Here is a 23191-nt window from a genome sequence, read left to right as displayed (position 1 = left end):
TACTTATGTATTGGTTAGTAATCTATAATCAGGCTTCTGGCAATTAAATAGATTGATGGAATCCAGATCAAAGCACCCAGGTGGCTCGACAAAGCACATCTGATGTAAAGATCAAAGAAATTTTTATAGCTAAATTTTCCTGGCCATGTAACTTGAGTTATATATGTAATTGTTTAGTAATTAGAATTCATGAGGCCAGGTGTATCTGAGATAGTTTGACTTGATTTATAATTGAAATAAAAAATTAGTATTAACTTCTTGGCCATAAGCCCATGAATAATCAGTGAGAAAAAGAGAATATATACCATGAATTCCAGATGCTCAAGACTGCTGTGTCATGCAGCGTATGGCATACCTGAGACCCTGGCGGATTTAACTCATTGGTAAGAACCATTTTGATTTTTATTTTCTATATCTATTATATAACTTGATCAATTAAATACTTTCCTCATGTAAAATAAAAATAATTTTTTAAAGAATATATCTGAGTTATTGAGTACCTCTGATCTATTAAATAATTAACTGATCTTAAAATGATATATCAACTCTAAGGAGTGCTGATGTATTAAACTTATGTGGCATGGTATTCTAAGGTGAAGAGAGTAATCTTTAAGGGAAATCTTTAGTAATATTTTTCTTACTTAGAATTACCTATCAGAGTAGTACTGAGAAACAATGGAACATACCTAAGGAGCCAGATAAATTTTAGTTCCACCCTCAGCCGTGTCTCTTTTTTTATCCAGTGGAGTGGAGTAGCAGCCTAGTAGTTAGAGCAGGGGGCTGTGAACCAGCAGACCAGGGTTCGAGTCCTGCTGTCGCTCCTTGTGACCTTGGGCAAGTCACTTTACCCTTCATTGCCTTCATTGCCTCAGGTACAAACTTAGGGCCTCATTTTCTAAAGTATCGCAGGCCTGTGATACTTTAGAAGATGAGGGGCAGGGGGCCGAAACGGGGGGCGGGCCTGCGCTAGTCGGCAGCGATTGCACCGTCGCGGTGCGATTGCTGCCGGTTTCGCACCCAATAGCGCCACCATAGGAGGTGTAGCTATTGGGAGCGAAATAGGCAGAGAAAAAGCACTTACCTTTTCGCTGTCCGCGGCATCGGCGCAGTCGGCCCCGGTGACGCCCCGACTCCTCCTCTTCCAGGGCTGACTCCGCCCCCATCCTGGTATCGCACGTGAAAAGTCCCTTATCGCGTGCGAGCGGCTTGGAAAATGAGGCCCTTAGATTGTAAACTCTCTGGGGATAGGGAAATACCTACAGTACCAGAATGTAATCCACTTTGAAGTGCTGACAAAGTGCAAAAAGCGGAATATAAATCTATCTAAATAAATAAATAACTGGGTAATGACTTACCCAGTTAAAATGTATACGCTCTGCATTGGGTGGGAGGGGATTTAAATCTCTGAGTTTGTCCAGATAACTCAAAAAGTTACTAATAAAAACAGCTTTTAATATGGACCTCTAAAAGTTTAAAATACAACCATAGTGAGAGCTAAAAGGAAAAGAATAAAAAGAGCATCAATGGTAGCACCAACTAAAAAATCTCTTAGAATAAAGCCAACAAATTACTCTTAAGTAAATAAATGAAATCAGTAGTATACTAAAAATAAGATCAATTTAAAAAGGACTTACAATTTCACCATCTTTCAGAAGGACAGATAATCATGTAAAAACCATATTTCGAATGGTAGCTTATTTCACAAATGTGAACCTACACACCTAAAACCCTCGTTCAAAGACAGCATTGAGAGTAATTGTTGTGTATGATCTCTGCTGCTGGATTTAATACTTTTCATCATAATAATAATAAAAATAGATTTAAACATAAAAAGAAAAAAAATCAAATCAAATTTACATCAGTCTCAAAATATCACTCTCCATAACTTTCACATCAGATCATAAGCATTCTTAAATAGCCAAGTTTTAAATTCACTTTTGAATTTCTTTCCATTAGTTAATGTGTGCAATGTTTCAGGCAAGGAATTCTACAACTTGGAGCCTGTTATAGAAAAGGCATGATCTCTCTTTTTTTTTTTGGCTTAAATAAGCATTCCGAATAGAAGGAATTATTAATAGACTTTTATTTTCGAATCTAAGTGATCTTTGAGGGATGTAGAAATGCAAGGCTGTCCAATATAACCAGAAGCCCCTTTGGGGGCTTAAACACAGTCACACCTCTGATACACAGGGTATTAGGCACCCTGCCACTCCCCTCCCCACCCCTGTCACCCCCTCCTCACACACAATTAGAATTTATGCATTTATAATAGATTTTATATGAACAATAACATTTAAAATTCAGTCTTCTAAGTTAAAAAAAAATATCACAACATGTATATTATATTTACATGCAGTACTATAAAACCCTGCAAAAATTTTTTTAAAAAGACCTTTGGAATTGGTATTAGGTCTATTGTAATGTGTATTGGGTATGGGCTTGGTCCTCAAAAAGCCACAATTAAAATGAATTAAAATTTCAATATAATAAATCTCCCATACCAAAACTGCAACCCTTCTTATGCAAAGCCAACAGTGTAATTATTGCACCAGGCCATAAAATGTCAATGCAACTACTATTAGGAGAACAGAAAAAGCCAGGCTGCTGTAGATCCCTTCACTGAACTTACACACTAACAGAATACATCAGCTCAGTCACACATGCAAAATACCAACAGACCCTCACCAAATGCAGAATAAAGTGACCATAAGTAGTAGTACAAACATGCAGACAAAAATTGAACTGGAAGCCGCAACAAGCCAGACTATGTATGCAGTGCAACAATGAAAAAACAGAAGCATTACAGTTCCTTATAAACATCAAAACAAAATCAGGAAATATAAATCAATAGAAGTAAAACCATGCTAATGTAAAGAATGTCTAAATAGCTGACAAAAAGAATAACATTCAGTAATTTAAAGCTCATATAAATTTTCCAAAATCAATAAAATATTTCAAAACAGCAGACACAAACACCACCCAATACGTAAAGCTTAAAAAGGCTAAAAAATCCCCTGCTGTCCATATCTGAGATCTTTTGATTTCCAGATGCCCTGAGATGGTCTAGGATTAACTCATAATCTTTCTCCTTTATCTTATATACATACATGCTGTCTCACACACACATGCTCTTACAGACACACAGACACTGACATGCTCTCACAGACATATACACAGACACACTCACACACTTCCTCCTCCCCCCCCCCCCCCCCCCACCCGGTCAGAAACACAGTAGCAGCGTCTTCCTTCAGCCCCAGTGGCGGCAGGACCCTTCATCTTTCTGGAGGCCACGGGAGCTGATGTTGCTCTGCCTCTCGTGCTTGGGAGGTGGGGGGCACTCCTCCTCCTCCTCCTCCCCCTCCCCTTGAATGCCATGCGGGCTGGGGCCAATGCTTGCCACTTCCTATGATGGCCCAGGGCACGTGCCATTCTTCCTACAGTTCTGACTGCGACCGCATGGCCTTTTTTGTTCTTCCTGCCGGGTGCGGGACCCACTGCTTCCTCTTCCGGGTCACGCATGGGAAGAAGGAAAATGCCATTCAGCCGCCAACTCCAGAGCCATGGCTTCCACCAGCCCTGCTGATGCAGGCTCACTCCTCAATGGATGAAAAGGGTTGTGTTCTCTGCTTCTGGGACTGGATAAAGATCCACACAGATTAGTGTTCTAAATGGATCCCCACCAGGCAACATTCCGACTGGAGATTAATCTTAAATGTGCAGGAGGATAAAATCCTGGTCACCCGGTCTTTTAGTTCATTTGAGGCACAAAAGGGCCACAGCACAATAACTGAGGTGGGGGGTCTACACGAACATGGTCAAAAACTAATATGTAGTAGTTTGATTTTTTTTTTTTTTAATTATTATTTTTAAGTATCTTTAATCTTGAAGGCTGGATTAGTAAAGTTTGACCATGATTTTAATGAAATTACTGAGCAATCTAATATAAAAGAAATTAAAAAAAAAAAAAAAAAAAAAAAAAAGTTACCGAAATGTTTTTTTGCTTTACAAAGCCAGTGCAACTATTGGGTGAAATAAGTGGTTGCTCAGAGGGGCACAGTTTTGGGAGCGGCACCAGGGACTTTGCTAGGCATGGGCTCACAGGGCTCTGTCCCAGCTCTATAGGCCAGTAACCAAAATCTTACCCAGCGGCATAGAAACCTGCTCTGCGGGTGCCGTCGGTACTTGATCGCCCCCAGTAATGATCAAACTCCTTCACTGTGTCCCGAGAGGGGTGATTTATGTTTAGTTTAGCTCTCCCAATCACTTTGAAATGTTGGCTCCTGTGCTCAGCTGAGAACAACCCTCTGCTTCCTGCTCCAGCCCTCCCCTTCCAGGCAGCTTGCAGGGACAGAGCAGAGCACAGAAGAGTTCGGTTTTTGTTGCATATAATTTCTGGCCACTTATTTTGTATTTGGTGAGGGTCTTTCGGTGCTCTGCGTGTGTGACTGAGGTGTGAGGTACTCTGCTAGCATGCAGTTTGTCTGGGGATCTGTAGCAAGCCAATTTGATCTTTTTTTCTAATCTGCAGCTTTCGACAGCAGGTGTATTGGCATGCTAGCACCCAATGCAGTATTTACAGTGCTGCCCTTTTATAGGTAGGTTTGAGTTCTGGGAGTTAGTCCTGCTTTGGGATGGCAGGTTTGCTATATAGCCAGACCAACCAGCCATTTTACAGATTATCTTTAGCCAGTGCAGTATAGATTTATTTTAATTTATAAATATATGTTTGGGGGTTTTTTGGGTTTTTTTGCAGTCTACCCCCAAAAATCACAGATGGCATTCATCAGAAACCATGAAATGATTTTATGTATATATGTGTATATATACTATATATGTAGATAGAAAGATAGATATAGATGTAGATTCAAAAACAAAATATTATGTCCAGCTACGTGATTTCATGGGATTGTTCTGGGTGGTGATGCAGTCATCACGATTATTGATTTTAATGATCAAAATCTCAGGAGTCGGAGGGACAGGGGGTCTTATGGGCCTGAAATTTAGTGCAGGTAGAGCAGGGCGCGAGGCTGAAGGTTTGCTTAGGGTGCTTAATGCTCTTGCAGGGACCTGTTGCTATAGTAACTGATGTTTCCTTTTGAAAACTGTTAGCAGCCACAGCTAGATGACAAAATCTCGCCAAGCTGAAAGTTTCCTGTAAAGGCTAATGTTAAAATTAAGCAACTTACAATTAGTCACTTCCTGAGAAGCTATAAACTTTCTGACTGAGGCCCAACAAGAGTTGTTTTTTGTTCTTTTAACGCCTGATGGATGCAGAACTTATTTCAGGAGCTGAAAACAGAATTCAGTTTCTTCACTTAACTACAAGTTTTCCACAATCTTGGTTGTTAACTGAGCTTTAAAATCATCTGAAATGATTCATGCAATTATTTCTTGGTCTCCTATTAAGAAACCTCTGTCTAATTTCTACTACTTTATAAAAAAAATACAGAAAAGACCATCCATGTGTGTGGCTCGACTAGTTATTAGATAGCAAACAATCTCAGCAAGCCTTATTTGAAACATTTAAAAATATTAAAAGCTTCACAGAAATTGTCCCTCTGCAGGAATGTAGCAACTTCAAAGTAATGAAATAGAAGAGTAAATACATTCATTGTCTATGGTTGTGTCAACCGATAACGTTACTTTGGAGAATGGTAGTGGATGAGCTAAATATGAGCGCTAGGGGGTAATTGCTCACCACCTTTATCTTTGTAGTTTCTGGACCATCTACTGTGTATTGACTTATGTAGCAAATGTGTCCATCTGTTGCTGGGAAAAGCCTCCTGGTTGCCAGGCAGTGTATTATGTTGTGTAGCGTGTGGATGGAAACCTTTAATCCTGACTGTGCCCTTTAGAGCAGTGATAGGCAAACTATGGCCCATGGGACAAATCCGGCCCATCATCATCTTTATTACAGCCTGCCTAGCTCTAAAAGTTATATTATATGCGACCTGCACGACATCGGGTCCTGACCAAGCTCAGGAGTGTAGGCAGGAAGGTCAGAGGCAGTGTCGGCAGTGCTACTAAACGACGCACTGGCAGGGTTCCCACCTCCCACCGGCAAGAAGGAGCATGCAGCTTAGCTTAGTCTTCAGAACTCGTATTTATGTTGCTTGAAAAGAATGTTAAGAGGAGAGGGATTCTGGATTAAGAGGTCTACCTGTTGGCTAGCTTGATAGTTCATTGTCAACTGATGAAGGCGGCCTTGCATAGGATCAGGATTCATTTCCCAGGTCAGACCTGTGCTCCCAAGGTTGGACAGACCTGAGGATACTGTGGAGGCATTCATAGCCCCTGGGGAGAGACCTATCCAATCCATTGTTCAACAGCGACACTTAGTGGCCAGAATCTTAGGGATTAGGTTCCAGAGAGAATTGCAATTTGTGACTACTGGCAAAGGACAGTGGCTGTGAAGACTGGACCAGCCTGAGTTGGGAGGCGCCTATAAAAATAGGAGAAAAAAATCCCTGGTTTAGTTGCCCATGAAGACTCTTGTCACTCCAACTCAACAGGAAATGTTTTTGATTGAGCTGGAAGCCCAAAGGAGGAAACTGTTGGGCCACAAAAGAAAATAAATTCTGCTTGTTAAGCCTTTTAACAAACTCATGAAAACAAACTATTAGTGATCTGTGCACAAATGTAATAGAGAATTATCTTTTCAACTTTATAGATATTAGTTTAATCACAGTACAATCAAGTAATAACCAGTGGCATAGCCAGAACTGATTTTTTTGGTTGGGCAGAAGTTTAACATGGGTGAAGTTGTAGGCAGGCAGGTAGGTCTGAGACCTACTACGGTAGTTGTATTCTTAGTGATAAATAATGCCATATACTGCACCCTACAATGGCTTTCTAAGTAGTCTGCAACAGCCATTATACATCATGAATGAAACTTTAAAACATTTTACCTCAATTATTTCAAGCACTTACCAGAATTAAAAATTCCTTATTAATCTGTATTTATTTTATCTTTATTGCAGTTTATAAATGCATAAGTTTATCATGTAAAAAGCAAAGAAAACAAACAGATCTAATCAATCATGTAATAAAACAAATTAATGTATTCTTTCATGAATCCTCTTTGCAGAAAGTCAGAAATCATCATATCTACAATAAAACAGCATTAATCATCAGAACAGGTGCAGAGCTAGTACAATTCACATTACAACCAACATGAAAAAAAATATTCAAATTCTGGTGTCACCTCAGCAAAAAAATATCCCTCCAGTGCTAAACATTTTGTGAATTAATACAAACTCCTGCAAAGAAAGAGACATCTGGAACCTTGCCATACAATACAGTGACAACACTGACTCTCAGGACTCAAATAGTAAACTTATGAAAAAGCAGTAATGCAAATACTACACCAGGCCCTAGAACATTAATACATCACCTACTGGAGCAACAGAACAAACTGGACTGCTACAAACTACACACTAGCAGAAATACTGCACTTCAGTCACCCACACAGGCAAAACAGAGACCAACCTTTACCTAATATAGAAATAAGAGACTACAAATTAGAAACAAACATGCAAACAAAACCGAAATAGCCTGAGAAACTGGACTCTGAACAGTGCAATACTGAAGAAAGAACAAAATACAAAAATATAAGAAATGCACATTCCCAAAGATGGCACATTCAAATTGCTAAAATCTCAAAATATATATATTTTTTTTTTACCTTTGTTCTGTGATCTTTTTTCCCATTTTTCCCTTGTTGCCCATTTCCTAATTCCTTTTCAGTGTCTCCTACTGTCGTCTTCCCTTCCTCCCTCATACACACACACTTTCTCTCAGACTCCCTCACACACACAGGCTCTCACTTTTTCACCCCACCCCCATGCTCCCATTTTTATATACACACAGACACACACCCAGGTTCCCATTCTCACCCTCACACCCGCGCAGGGTCTTTTCATTAGGTACAGCCAAAGTCCTACTTCCGCCATCTTGGGGTTGGCATCCCGTGATGACCTTGTAGGTCCAGCATTCCTCTTCGCTGTTGCGAGGATGGGATCATATGGTGGTATTGCAGCTCCGGCTCTCCTATTTGCTACTGCGGGGATGGGATCCTACAGCGGCCTTGCTTCTTCTGAGGCCCTCCTCTTCGCTGTCATGGGGATAGAATTCCGCAAGGGCATTGCTCCAACAGGCCTCTTCTGGTTAGGTGGGCCATGGCCACGCCACTGGTAATAACACTTGCACAGAAATTAAATGGTAAGTGAAGAGGAAAAAAGAGAGAAAATGCCAGTCCACAAACAGGATGTGGGATCAACTCAATGAATAGAACATAAGAACTTCCATACTGGGTCAGACCAAGATCCATTGAGCCCAGCATCCTGTCTTCAACAGTGGCAGTCTGGGTCACAATTACCTGGCAGATCCCATAAAGTAGATCTAATTCCTGTTACTCTCAGGGATAGCAATTGCTTTCTTTAGTCTACTTGGCTAATAATTGGTTATAGGCTTTTCCTCCAGGAACTTGTCCAAACCTTTTTTTTTTTTTTTTTAAACCTCACTATGCTAGTCGCCTTCATCACATCCTCTGGTAACAGATTCTATAGCTTGATAGTGTGCTGAGTGAAAAAGTACTTTCTACAATCTGTTTTAAGTCTGCTGGTTATTAATTTCATAGTGTCCCTTTGTTTTATTATTATTTGAAAGGGTAAATGTTTTTTATATCCTCTCTGTTGTCTTTTTTTTCCAAACTGAAGAGATCTAACCTGCATAGCCTCTTATACGGGAACCATTCCATTCCTTTCGTCGCTCTTCTCTGCACCATTTCTATTTCCACTATATCTTTCTTGAGATGGGGGTGACCAGAACTGCACACCGTACTCAAGATGTGATTGCACCATGGCTCGATACAGAGGTAATATAATATTTTATGTTTTATTCTCAGTTCCTTTTTGGATTATTCCTAACATTCTATTTGCTTTTTTTAAATGCAGCCATGACTAAGTCAAGTATTTCAACATATTGTCCACAAGGACTCCAGGGTCCTTTTCCTAGGTAGCGATTCCCAGTGCAGAACCCAGTATCGCGTACCTGTAGTTGGGATTGTTTTGCCCTATGTGCATCACTTTGCATTTTTCCACATTAAATTTAATCTGCCATTCAATTGCCCAGTTCCCTAGTCTTACCAAGGCCCTTTTGCAGTTCCTCACAATCTGCTGCCGTTTTAATAAATTTGAATAGTTTTTGTTTGAGTCCCAGAATACAGAGGTGCACAATAATCCCTAGGGCCAAGCTTATCTTCCTGGACCTCCTATTCTCCCTTCCATAGACCACGGCTGTTAGCTACCAGGATGCCGAGGTTCTTCCAGCAGGGAGGATGACAAGCCTCCAGGGCCCTAGGCTCACGGGGGTAGGAACCCTGGAACAGTCTCTCATGTCCATGCTCACTGGTTCACACATACTCCTTGCTGGCTCAGCTGAAATGTCCTTGAACTTGAGTGTAGCAGGCTGGACACACGAAGTGGTGTTCAGATAAAACTTTACTGTAACTTAGGAAAACTTCCTAAGCGTCCAAAATCACAAAAAGAAGCTCAAAAAAATCTTTTTTTTTTGAACTTTATATTTAATGATTTAAAAAATTAACAATACAAGATACACTTGTTACAATAAGCCAAATGCTAATAGAAGAAAATTATATATTTAGATAGTAAAAAAAAGAATAAACCTGAATAGTATTAAAGTCCACAAAAAAGAGGAGAGATCCGAAAGTTCCAAGCCAGAACACTTCACAGAGAAAAAGGAAACTTAGAGATTTCACAACAAGAAGGAATGCAGGTCGACTAAGACAAATCATTCTAGATTCCTTGTGACGATTTCTTAGAATCTAAAAAGGAACGCAACTGATCAGGCTCAAAAAAGATACTTAACATTCTCCAACTGCAATGTACATTTACAAGGAAATTGGATAATAAATAAAACCCCAAGAGCAATAGTCTCCTGGCGCACTGCCAGAAATTTCTTTCTACCAGCCTGAGTGGCCCTAGAAAGATCCAGACTTTATGTCCAAAGAAAAGAGCAGTTCTTTTCCTAAAATAAAATTTTAGGACGGTGTCACGATCCTGAGAGAAGGCAAAAGTAACTACTAATATCCCTCTGAATGAAATCACCATTTCTGCAGATCTTTGCAAGTATTTAGTCAGGTCTAATGTATCATGATGATCTGATGCTTGAGGCATTTCATTCTGTCCTTCACTAATTACTGACGGCAAAAAAAAAGCCTTAGTAACAGGAGATAAAACATCTGCTGGAATTAACAAAGCTTTCACCTAATACCCCTTGAAAGTATCAATAGGAGCACACAGGCTCAATCTAGGGAAATTTAATATTCGTAAGTGTAAATATTTGGAAGCATTCTCCAGATTTCCCAGCCTCCTCTATGTGATTATATTAGCTTTAACCAACTCAGGGCTGGATTCATCGTTCTTCGCAGAATGATGAATCCAGTGAAAAAGGGGGCCGTTCCCACCCCGGCGGTATGATTTTGCTGGCCGCGGTGCAGCTGGCTGCAAGCTTTCGCACAAATAGCGCCACCATAAAAGGCGGTGCTATTTGCCGTGCTACTGCCGGTGATAATGTCCCTCACATTATCGCCGGCAGCAGTGCCGCGGCCGACTCCTCCCCCCTCCCTGCCCGAACCCTCCCCTCCAGCCAATTAACATCCTATCGCACGCGATAAACGTTTAGAAAATAACCCCCTCAGTTTGAATTGTCTCTGTAACATCTGAATGGTTTTCTAGACCAGCAATATTTTCTTGAGAAAGTTCCAGAGATCTCTGGCTAGATTGTAAACTTGTGTGAATATCCATGGTAAAAGTAGTCAGAGAGGGAAAATTGAGGAACCTAATGTAGCCAGAGCGTTCCACAAGGAATCCAGAGTTACAATACTAGGTCTGGGCAGAGGGAGAGTAAAAAACTTGGTTGGGGGCAATAGCTGAAATTTCATCCCTAGCAGGGGGGACTCACCATACCAGTGACAATCACTAGAGCACTCGACCCTAACATCTCCTGCCATTCTTCAGATATGGACATCCCACATGGCTTCACATCACATGTGTAACTTTTGAAAATTCAGCTTTAAATTTACAGTCAAGGTAGACAGTATATCCAGGCCTGTTTCTGACTTCTCCAAGATATTGGTTGTATGGAAAGCTGCAAAGATTTCAGCTGTCCCTCTTGTTCCTTCTTAGAAGGTAGAAGGTAAAACCAGGGGACATGATTCTGAAGGTACTTTAAATATTTCTAAAAGATAGTTTTTAACCTTTTCTACCACATTTGAATAATGAAGTATTTGGAAAATATATAAAGAGCAGATTTCATAATCTCACTGTATTCTCTAATAGTTTCAATTTATTATGAATCACAAATTGTCTTTAACTAGTAAATTGTAATTTATTTGTATTCTCTTTACCTTGTTTGTTTATTAATCACATTTCTAAACTACAATCCTGGCCCCAAATAAGGTCACCCAAACCGGTGGACAACACAATTTAAAGCATAAAACAAACCAAAATTAAAATCATCGAACCATCATAAAATTAGAAATAAAAATATAGCACACATCAATATACCCCAAACAAACCTATATAATCTACTCACAAAAAAATAAAAACATACAAAACTCATCATAATACCGGCAAAGATAAAAGACCACCATCTTACACCCCACCTTCCCAAACCTCCAAATAAGACTGCCACACCAACTTCAGCTCACTTTTTCTCTGGGAACCAGCTACTCAGTCCTTTACCACGGAAACATCCACACTTCAACTTTTTCCCAGAAGGTGAGAGAATTCTTTTCTAATTGGATGTCTAGAGGCAGTGTATTCCAGAGCCACTATTCAAAATGCTCCAGATCTCAATCATGCCTCACAAATGTCCTGTATAGAAGGGCAATGCCCTTTGACTTGATGTTTAGGAACATGCAAGGCACTTTATCCCTGATATAAAGGAGGCCATTTTCTCTGACCACCCAAAAGAACAATGACAACATTTTAATCTGTGTCCAGGCATATATTGGAAGCAAGTGTAAAGATCTCAGCACAGTAGTGATCCTATTGCATTTGGAGCATTTACCTATCACCCTGGCTGCAGCATTTTTGACCACTTTTAGTCTATGCATGAGCTGCTCAGGCAGGCCTATACATAGTAGTCCAATTGCAACATCATCAAAGCATAAACTACTATTGAAAGGATTTATGATCAAGAAATGGGTGCAGTCTTCCAATAGACCTGAGCTTTAAAAAAGCATTTCTAACCACTGAGATATGAGACTCTAAACTGAAGGCCAAATCAAATTCCACTCCTAAACTTTAAACTCCAGTAGATACCTCCACAAAATTTGATTACACATTCACAGTAATAGGACATTTATCCATCTCAGTATTCCTCATCATTATTACGTTTCCTGACAATTTAAAACCATTTCTTTTTTTTATTATTTATAGTTTATTAGAATTTTTACAAATTTTACAAAATGCAAAAATCAAAGAACAAATTTGTGTAACATGAAATCAAATCAATCATTTCCCACATAATTATTCATACCTCAAATTTCTAGTCCCCAACATAGGAGGAAACCTTATATATAACTATTTCAGGAAAAAATGTATTTTAATATTTACATTTAGCTGGATATATATTTTTTTGCAGTGCTTATAACTCAACCTCTTTCTTTATCAACCAAAAATGCTTCCAGATGTGAAGGATCCTGAAAAATAAATGTATTTTTCTGGAAAACTACTAGGCATTTACAGGGGAATTTAAGAAAATATGTTGTCCCTAAGGACAAAACTCTAGATTTTAATGATAAGAATTTTCCTCCTGAATTGCGTGGTGCGTGATACATCTGGAAATACCTGGACCTTTTGTCTATAGAATAGATGTTCCTTATTTTTAAAATATTTCTGTAAAACATAAACCTTATCTTTTTCTCTACAGAAAGTTACCAGAAGTATAGCTCTTTGCGGTATATTATCTGATGATGATTTCCAGGAAGGAGGTTAAATTTGGGGACTCTTGTTGGATACTGTCTACTCCTTCCTCTCCCTCCTGTCTCTTAATTCTAGTATTTAATACATAATACATTTTTTAAACAAAATTTTCATCTATATTTGTTGTTGACAAATTCTCTATTAAATACTTTTTAAATAATTCATTAGCTGATAGAAGTCTGGTAACGGGGAAATTTAAAAACCTTAAATTTCTTGCCATATTCTCATTTTCCAGGCTCTCTATCTGTCTATGGATAGCGAAACTATCGTTAATAGAGGAATTATTAACAGATTGTAATGTTATCTGTACGGTAGTCATTCTTCCTACTTCTTTCAATTGTTTCAAGCGATTATCATGTGATTCTAAGGCATTTTTTATTTCAACATTCCCTCTATTACTCTGAGCCATAAATCCAAACATAACTTTCTGTAGATCATTAATTGCCCTCCAAACATCAACCAAAGTTATATTCTGGGGGTCTAAGGTTTCTGGACTTAACAACTGCAGTCCAGGATCCTCATTAGATCCTAGTTCCTCCATCCTCCCACTACTTGTGGGGTGTGGATTATCATTACTCGTCATAATCACATCCCTTGATAATAAACTTGGTTGGTTGGGGACAGACAGTTCCATTTGAGGTTCAGAATGTATCTGCTGGCTAGGGCTGCCAGAGGCTCCTGAAGAAAAGGAAATATCGGATATCTTATTGCGAGCTGTTTGACTTACCCGCCTTACGATATGATGGTCCATAGGTCCCTTGGCCTGTGTAGGCGCCAGAGAGGAAGTCCATACTTTAGATTTTCTTTTCCTGCCCATACGGTTAGAGAAAAAAAATAGGGAAAATTTTTCACCAAAGAGCACGCCCCTTTGGCACGCGGCTTCGGCTGCATGCCGGCGGCTGTGCGCCGCAGCTGGCCCAAATTTATTCCAGCGTTCCGGCCCCTCCGGATGACATCACCTTAGGAGCGTGGCTTTGGGTCTGCCCCGATGGTGCAACTCCCGCAATGAAAAAAGGAGCCTCTGGCCTGGCCCTCTCTGCCTTCCTCTCGGATGAGAGGTACTCCAACCGAAAGTCCTCTGGGTCTACACCGCAGCTGGCCCAAATTTATTCCGGTGTTCCAGTCTCTCCAGATGGCGTCACCTTAGGGACGTGGCTTCAGGTCGGCCCCGATGGTGCAACTCCCGTGATGAAAAAAGGAGCCTCTGGCCTGGCCCTCTCTGCCCTCCTCTCCAACCAAAAGTCCTCCGTTAAAACCATTTCTTAACTGGCATGTTAGACCGGTAGATAAACAGTGGCTCAGTTCAGAATTAGAATGGGCAAGGAAATGAGATTGGCTCCTGTTTCCTTAGGTGAGTACTAAAATAGATAAATATACCAAAATAATGATTTCCTTTATAGGTTCTCTATTAGACACATGGAGTAAATGTTTGAAGTCTAAACAGCTTTCATCAATCTCCTCCCCATTAACTCCATTTACGGGATAATCCGGACTTTCCGGCTCAATTTCATCTACAGTACTTCTCTAAACAGAAAAGCTTGAACTTTGTTAGGGTAGGACAGATGTTCACTGGAGTTGTGTTTTTTAACACCATCTCAATTATCTAGTCTAGGAGGACAGGAAACAATTCCTATATCTCAATATATACAGTTTAAAAGGTCTCCTGACTAAATCTTCTGTCAAAAATGTTAATAGTAGAAAGCCCACTCCTTTTGAGATTATGGGACTTTATCAAAATAAAGGGCTAGTCTCTATATTATATCAGCTGATTCGATCTTTAGAACCAGATGCCCTTAAGGAAATTAAATTAAAATGGCTAGAGTGCGCAGGACATAATATTTCAAAAGGAGAATAGGGAAAAATGTTTACTTATTTAAAAAAGGGAACTTCCATCTCTGTCACTGTACGGGAATCTGGCTACAAGTTTCTATACTTCTGGTACTATACGCCAGAAAGGTTAAAAAAAAGAAAGATGGGCTGCCTTGACCGGAATGATTGTGGCAAGAATGTGGAGAATGAGGGACCTTTTTTCACATATGGTGAGCATGTCCTAAAATTAGGACATATTGGGCAGAAATCTTATCTTGGATACATCTCTTTTAGGCAAACCTTATGGGCATTTTAGTTCTGCTCACAAAAAGGGTATAAGTTTAATAAATCATTTTTTAGTAGCTGCTAGATACAACATAGCGTGTCACAGGAAGCTGAACTCGCCTCCAACTTGTAAGTGCATGGAGTCATTTGCTTTGGCCAACCTATTGCATGGAGCTCATTACCCTTCAACTATGGGATTTTTATCAGGATGTTCCTAAATTCTGGGCTCCTTTTTTTAAGCAAAGCAGCTGCTGTACTGGATATGGTAACTTCATTTGATTTACACTTTTGTAAGTTCTATCCCTAAACTGGGCAAAGTGGGGACAAACTGGGAAAATGGTGAATGGCACTTCTGCGGTAGAAGCGGCATTTATTTATTTATTTATTTATTTATTTAAAGGCTTTTATATACCGGAGTTCATGCACTAGTGCATACCACTTTGGTTTACACAGAACAAGGAACAGAAAATTACATCAGATTGAACAATTAAACAAATATACAATTACATCCAACGACTGGGTATAAATAACATGGCTAACTTAGTAGGAACTTAGAGTTTGAGGTAAAGGAGAGAAATAGTACCAAGTGGTAATAGAACAATGTTAATAGCTAAATAATAAATATAAATAGTAAATACAAATTCTTATAATAAATACAGGTGCTTACAGATTACAGTCTTCATGAAAAGTTTACGTCTACAGAATAGGGTTAAGTAAATAAGAACTGGCGGTTATTTCTAGGGATGTGAATCATTTTAGGACGATTAAAATTATCGTCCGATAATTTTAATATCATCTTAAACCGTTATGGAACACAATACAATACAGATTCTAACGATTTATCGTTATAAATCGTTAGAATCGTGAGCCGGCACACTAAAACCCCCTAAAACCCACCCCCGACCCTTTAAATTAAATCCCCCACCCTCCCGAACCCCCCCCCAAATAACTTAAATAACCTGCGGGTCCAGCGGCGGTCCGGAACGGCAGCGGTCCGGAACGGGCTCCTGCTCTGAATCTTGTCGTCTTCAGCCGGCGCCATTTTCCAAAATGGCGCCGAAAATGGCGGCGGCCATAGACGAAAAAGATTGGACGGCAGGAGGTCCTTCCGGACCCCCGCTGGACTTTTGGCAAGTCTCGTGGGGGTCAGGAGGCCCCCCACAAGCTGGCCAAAAGTTCCTGGAGGTCCAGCGGGGGTCAGGGAGCGATTTCCCGCCGCGAATCGTTTTCGTACGGAAAATGGCGCCGGCAGGAGATCGACTGCAGGAGGTCGTTCAGCGAGGGTTCCGGCGCCTCGCTGAACGACCTCCTGCAGTCGATCTCCTGCCGGCGCCATTTTCCATATGAAAACGATTCGCGGCGGGAAATCGCTCCCTGACCCCCGCTGGACCTCCAGGAACTTTTGGCCAGCTTGTGGGGGGCCTCCTGACCCCCACGAGACTTGCCAAAAGTCCAGCGGGGGTCCGGAAGGACCTCCTGCCGTCCAATCTTTTTCGTCTATGGCCGCCGCCATTTTCGGCGCCATTTTGGAAAATGGCGCCGGCTGAAGACGACAAGATTCAGAGCAGGAGCCCGTTCCGGACCGCTGCCGTTCCGGACCGCCGCTGGACCCGCAGGTTATTTAAGTTATTTGGTGGGGGATTTAATTTAAAGGGTCGGGGGTGGGTTTTAGGGGGTTTTAATGTGCCGGTTTTTCGATTTTTCGATTTTTAACGATTTTTAACGATTTTTCACGATATTTTACCCCCCCAAACGGCAACAATACGATTCCCTCCCCCTCCCAGCCGAAATCGATCGTTAAGACGATCGAGGACACGATTCACATCCCTAGTTATTTCTATAGGAGTGAAAACTTCAAAAACTGAGGTTACATCTGGATTAAGAGGTATTGGTGTAGCATTTGCACGCACATGTGAGCGTCCATTTAAAATTGCATGCACATGTACGTGCATCCAGGCTATTTTATAACATAGGCACATGTACATAGGCACATCTGTTATAAAATGAATGCATCTCTAGACGCAAGTCTACAAATGCGTGAACATGTGCGCCCATGCCCTTGTTTAAAAGTTACCATTATATTTTACTAGAGCTTTTTAATATATACTTGGGAACAGAGAAGATAGGGGTTACCTTTTCCTCTTGCGTATTTGACTGATAAAACTAGCAAATGCTGTTCTTTGCTTCTTGTTAATCTGCTGTATATACTGTTCTGGTAGCTCCTTAATGACGTTTTTTAAAAATAAATAAATAAAACCAAGTTACTGCATAAAATTCATTTCCAAATTTCAGCCAAAACTGAATTCAATTTTGCCAGCACCAATGCTATATCAACCCCCAACCACGCATTGATGTGCTTTTTGTATGTCATCACCCCATCTTCTTCAGCGCCTTATCTGTTGGAGATCCTAGGGGGAATATGGCCGAGTCTCGGGATACAAGATAAATTTCAGTAAGTCAGAACTTATGCCCGTAGGCTGCTCAAGCTATGCCCAGATCCCTTTCTAGGTTTAAATTATCACTAGCAAGGTATCAATATCTGGGATTCTTCATAATCAAAAGTTTTAAGAATCTATACTGAAGAATAATGTGCTTGTAGTGCAGACAGTCAAAAAAGATATGAGGAAGCGTTGTGATTTGCCTTTGTCTTGGTCTGGTAAATTAGGATTGCTCAAGATTACTATATTTCTTTCAGCATCTTACCTATCTGGTGTCTAACACTACCTTTAAGTTGCTTGAGAGCGCTATTTCCAGCTTCATTTAGCAAGGTAACTGCCCCCTCCCCCACATTAGTCTTACGATTCTGCCGTTGCCTAGGGAACGTGAAGGAATGGCTCTACCCAACTTTTTGGCCGCTACAATAAGAGTGCGGGAAAACAGGCGCTCAGTGGCGAGCGCCCGCTCTCCCAACGCGCGCCCAGCCAACTCTCCTGGGTGCAATCCTGTATTTAAATGAGGGGTCATGCTAAAAAGGAAGCTCTAGGGACAATAGCGCGCCCCTAGCTCTCCTTATTAGCGGAAACCCAGGAGAGGTGGTGGTCAGTGGGTTCAGGAAACAAACGTTCAATCTTACGAGCATCGGTTTTCCTAATCCGCTGTCGGCCATTGGTTAGGAAAATGGATGCCAGTAAAATTAAGCATCGGTTTTCCTAACCTGACCGGCTGGCACATTAAAAAAAAAGTATTTTTTTTTATGTTTTTGGTTGCTCCGACTTAATATCGCTAGGATATTAAGTCAGAGGGATATTACGTCAGAGGGTGTACAGAAAAGCAGTATTTTCTGCTTTTCTGTACATTTTTTCAGGCTGCTTAGAAATTAATCCCTGCCCTTGGGCTTGGCTGTACATTTTTTTTTCAGTATCCCGGGTTCATAACTAATAGCTTCATCGGCGTGCATTTGCAGATGATGAGCGCTATTAATTATTTTATTTTGGGGGGGGGGGGGGGGGGGGGGTTGAACGTGCATAGTGGACATGCATCGAAAACGCACAACCAACAACATGTTAAACAGTGCCCGTGGCGGTGTTCAGCATTGACCTGGGTGCTAGATTGTGTTGATCGTAATATTATGCCTCTTTGGAAGGCTATTGAAATAACCCTTTTGTGAAATATGGACATTTCTAATTTGTTAACTTGTGACCACTACAGAGTCTTCAATAAGCCAGGTATATCAGAATAACCCAATTATTTCTCCTACGTTGTCACTTTACAAAATTCCTCGTGCCAAGCTAAAGGTTGTTTGCGGTACTATATCTCCTAGGGTGTATGTGCATAACAATCCGCTGGTATCGTTTGGCTGCTCCTTCTCTCCTCAGCCTCGCAGCCGAGAGAGACTGGGACAGATTTGTATGGCAGCTGTGGTCAAAAGAGTAAATGAATGTCTTTGCTGAACTGCAGGGGATGCCTAGAATTCCAGAAAAGACGCACACAAGCCGAGACCGTAACTATTAAACAGGTGAGTGGGCGCACGTCTGCTCATTTGTTGGCCCGCGCCCAGGGACGCGGCCATTTTATAACACACGCACATATATGCTTGCATGTTAAACAGCCTAAACGCGGGCACCTGTGCGCGCAATTTGAAGTGGATGCACGCCTGAGTGTGCAAATGTTACTTCTACTGCGTAAGTGGGGGGGATTTTAAAACGCACCTGTGCCGATGCCAGTACCAGTTTTCCCAGTTTGTTTCCAGTTTGCCCAGGTAATAGTACTTGCCTCCCTTTTCCCCCTTTAAGCCCCGCCAATCTGCCAGTTTCTCTTTATTTTATTACTTATGCGTCCTCCGAGGCAGAAGTAAAGCTATGCGGCGGGGGAACCCAGCGCGTGCCTGTGCGCGAAAGTATTTATGTGCAAATATGAAGTTGAAATCCAGGAACGCCCATGCCCCTCCCCCCCCCTTTATTTTTTGCAACGTTTCATGTGTGCGCAGAGCGGGGGATACGTGCATACACAGGCGGCTTTAAAAATCCATTTGGTGCACCAGCTCGACATATTCACGTATCTCTCGGTCTTGGCACGTTGCCGGGCTTTTAAAATTCACCTTTAAATATGTATTAGAGACTTCCTGGTTAGCAAACAAAGTAAGGGTCATAATGCCACATTACCAAACTCAATAGATGGGTGCTGTTTGCTAGCAAGCAGTCAGATTTATAGCTCTGTTGTATAACAGACTATTTAATGACTTCTGTGAACTCAGTCTCCAGTAGCGAAGTGGAATGGTGAGCATTCTGTTCAGCTGGAGCATGAGGACTGGGATGCATTAGGTATAATGCTCATAAGGTATCAATATGTCATAGATGCAGAGATCTGATGTTTAGATTAATCCCTAGGACATACAGGTACCCAACTTTTTTTCTCAAAGTTTGATGCTGGGTCCAGCCCTAGATGCTGGAGGGACTGCGATTTTTAGGGGTTCTCTCAGGCATATGTGGTAGACCTGTCCTAAGTTGTCAGCTATCTGGATGGAAGTCTTTAGGGTACTAAACGTGGTTGGATTTTCAATCAATCCCACTCCAGAATTAGAATTTCTAGGGTTCTGGGGTGACCTTGATGTATTGCGCAGCATTAAGAAACGCATGTCACAGATTCTGTTGGTGGCATGTTTCAATACTGCTACCTTCTGGAAAGGGGTCCCTATCCTGCAACGCTGCATCACAATTGTTGGAAGTTGTCCAAACTGAAAAATGGACTCTTATGCTGAGAGGGGACATGACAAAATATACTTGAATCTGGGAACAATTTGGGGCCTATTATAATATACATGGCTGGGATCCTCCCATGACCGTTATGTGTGGGGAAACTTAGCTGCCTGAAAGCATGCATGATTCTTGCCACAACTTTATTTATTCTCTTTATCTGTTCTTTGCTTAATAACTTTTTAAAACTTATTTTTATCTATATACAATATGATACAAAGAAATTCCAAACAGCAATACAACAGAAAACTATTTTCACAATTATAAAACAACGTTAAATAGCGAAATGATACAAACCAGCACCACATCATTTTTACAAACAGGAAGAAAACATATAGTAACTGCCTTAGCAGCCAATACATAAAACACCACATACATTCACCATTCACACCACAAACATCCCTCATTCATCCATATCATAAGAGCAGAAATACTATATGCACAATATTCCTTATTGCCAGTTAACAGAATAGCTCATCTCCTGCAGCTTATCCCTAATTCCTGTGATAAAAGCGAATAACATATTTTCTGAGTCTTTACATAATCCTTATTTATATGTCTTTGAGTATATTTGACATCTAAAAACTCCAATTGCATTCAGTCTGCCATGTGTTGAAACCAATACTTTTTAGAAGCTGGGTAGAGTTGCAGCCAATGCTTTAAAATACAAACTTTTGCTAATAAAATGGCTATTCTAATAAACTTGATCAATCCTTTAGATAATGTGGAGATTCAGTGCATGGAGCCTAAAGGCAAGAAGGTGATGCACTTAGGGAAGAGTAACCCAATTATAGCTACACAATGCAAGCTTCCACATTAAGAGTCACCATTCAGGAAAGTATTTAGGTCTCATCATTGATAATACATTGAATCTTCTCCTTAGTGTGCAGCAGCAGCCAATAAACCAAATAATGCTAGGAATTATTGCAAAAGGAATGGAGAATAAAACAGACTATCATAATGCATCTGTATCACTCCATGGTGTGACCTCATCTTGAGTACTGTGTGCAGTTCTGGTTACAACATCTCAAAATAGATATAGCAGAATTAAAAAAGATACAGAGAAGGGCAACCAAAATGATAAAGGGGTTGGAACAATTCCCCTATGAGGAAAGGCTAAAGAGGTTAGGACTCTTCAGCCTGGAGAAGAGACGACTGAGGGGAGATAAGAGAGAAGTCTATAAAATAATGAATGGAGTGAAATGAGTAAATGTTAATGAGTTGTTTACTCTTTCAAAGAGTACAAAGACCAGGGGACACACAATGAAATTAGTAGGTGATATATTTAAAACTAATAAGAAAAATTTTTTTTTTACTCAATGCATAATTAAGCTCTGGTATTCATTGCCAGAGGATATGGTGAAAGCTATTAGTGTAGCTGCATTTAAAAAAAGGTTTGGACAAGATCCTGGAGGAAAAGTCCATAAACCATTATTAAGGTGGACTTGGGGAAATCCACTTCTTATTCCTGGGAGAAGCAGCATGGACTCTATCTACCCCTTGTGATCCTGCCAGGTACTTGTGACCTGGATTGGCCACTGTTGGAAACAGGATACTGGGCTTGATGAACCTTTGGTCTGAACCAGTATGGAAAATCTTATGTACTTATAGGTACCACTATATGGAGGCTTGATATTAATAATCTTTTCTAAAGTACATAAAATTACTTCCCAATGTGTCAATGTGACACTTGATGCAGTCATCTGAGCGTATCTGCCCATCTTAAATGCATGTGCAAATCTATAAAATAGTGTTTTATAATAACTTGAATTGAAGCTCTTGATGTTTGGAATCAATAGATGTCATAAAAGCTACTTCAAAATATATCTGTGTCTTCTGATGTAATGGATGTTCCTATATTTTCAGTTCAGAACTTTGACAAGGAGGAACAGACCTCGGAGAAATATTTGGAAATCTGAAGCCCATAGCAATGAGAGAGAGAATTACGCCGCTGGCTCACTAACGGGTGAATTTTTAAAACACGCGCATTAATTAGGGGGTGCACAAAGAGGTCGAGCTCACGTGCGCCGAGCAGGATTTTAAAAGCCGCTGAGATATGCATGGATTTCCCGCAGCACTCGAAAGTTTTCAAAAAGAGGCAGGGCATGGGCATTTCGGGACGTGAACCTAAGATGTGCGCGTAAATACTGATGAGACCAGGCGCACCCCAAGGCCCCCTGCTGCTTAACTTTACTTCTGCTATGGATGCCAAGGAAGTTAAAATTTAAAGACAACTAGGCAGATCTGCAAAGTATTAAGGATCAGGGCTAACTGGGGGGGGGGAGTGAATGCTATCAAACCGGGGGGATTGGAGGGACCTGTCTCTTAACTGGGTGAACTGGGGACGAACTGGTAAAACTGGGAATGGCGGTGCGTGCCTCGTTTTAGATCCCTCCCAATTTACGCGATAGAAGCTGGATTCTCGCTCATATTCACGTGCCCACTTCAAATTTAGAGCACGTGCACATGGCCAGGCTATTTTATGACGTGTGTATATGCGCGTGTATGTTATAAAACGGCCGCGGGCCCGTGCACATGCACGCCAGTTTGAAAGTTGCCATCCCTGATGTTGACTTTAAAACGAGAGTGCGCGCGCACACATAATGCTGGAATTTTAAATTGTTCCCATAAGTGCGTGTGTGTGATTTTAAATACACCTGTCGCACATATGTACGCTCCTAATTTTAAGTGGTTACGTGAGGAAACATTTGCGCATCTTTCCTTAGGAGTTGTTGGCTTTAACACACGCAAGTGAGCCAATCTAAAAACATGAATGCGTGAAGGAAATAACCATTTTGACCACTTAGTCCACGGGTTTGCCCAGATTATCTCTAGCTCATCACGACTCCTTGGGTTGTTCAGCCTGCACTCGCACCCAGTTTATGCAAACCC

At 40.9% G+C, this 23191-nt stretch overlaps 1 protein-coding gene across 3 annotated transcripts in view; it reads right to left on the bottom strand.

The window, feature by feature from the left end:
• PSTPIP1 (proline-serine-threonine phosphatase interacting protein 1) overlaps window positions 1–23191 on the bottom strand; it is a 77823-nt gene that overhangs the window by 52603 nt on the left and 2029 nt on the right. For 2 of the 3 annotated variants that reach the window (XM_029575273.1, XM_029575274.1), the window contains exon 2: window positions 13741–14371. The exons of the other annotated variant lie outside the window; for it this stretch is intronic. In XM_029575273.1, coding sequence (XP_029431133.1) covers window positions 13741–13830 — 90 coding nt within the window. In that variant the 5' untranslated portion in view covers window positions 13831–14371. The remainder of the gene's footprint in view (window positions 1–13740; window positions 14372–23191) is intronic. 3 annotated transcript variants of the gene reach the window in all.

This window comes from Rhinatrema bivittatum, chromosome 13 (assembly GCF_901001135.1).
Source record: "Rhinatrema bivittatum chromosome 13, aRhiBiv1.1, whole genome shotgun sequence".
In the NCBI taxonomy this organism is placed as follows: domain Eukaryota; kingdom Metazoa; phylum Chordata; class Amphibia; order Gymnophiona; family Rhinatrematidae; genus Rhinatrema; species Rhinatrema bivittatum.
This window is presented reverse-complemented; position numbering and strand designations above follow the sequence as displayed.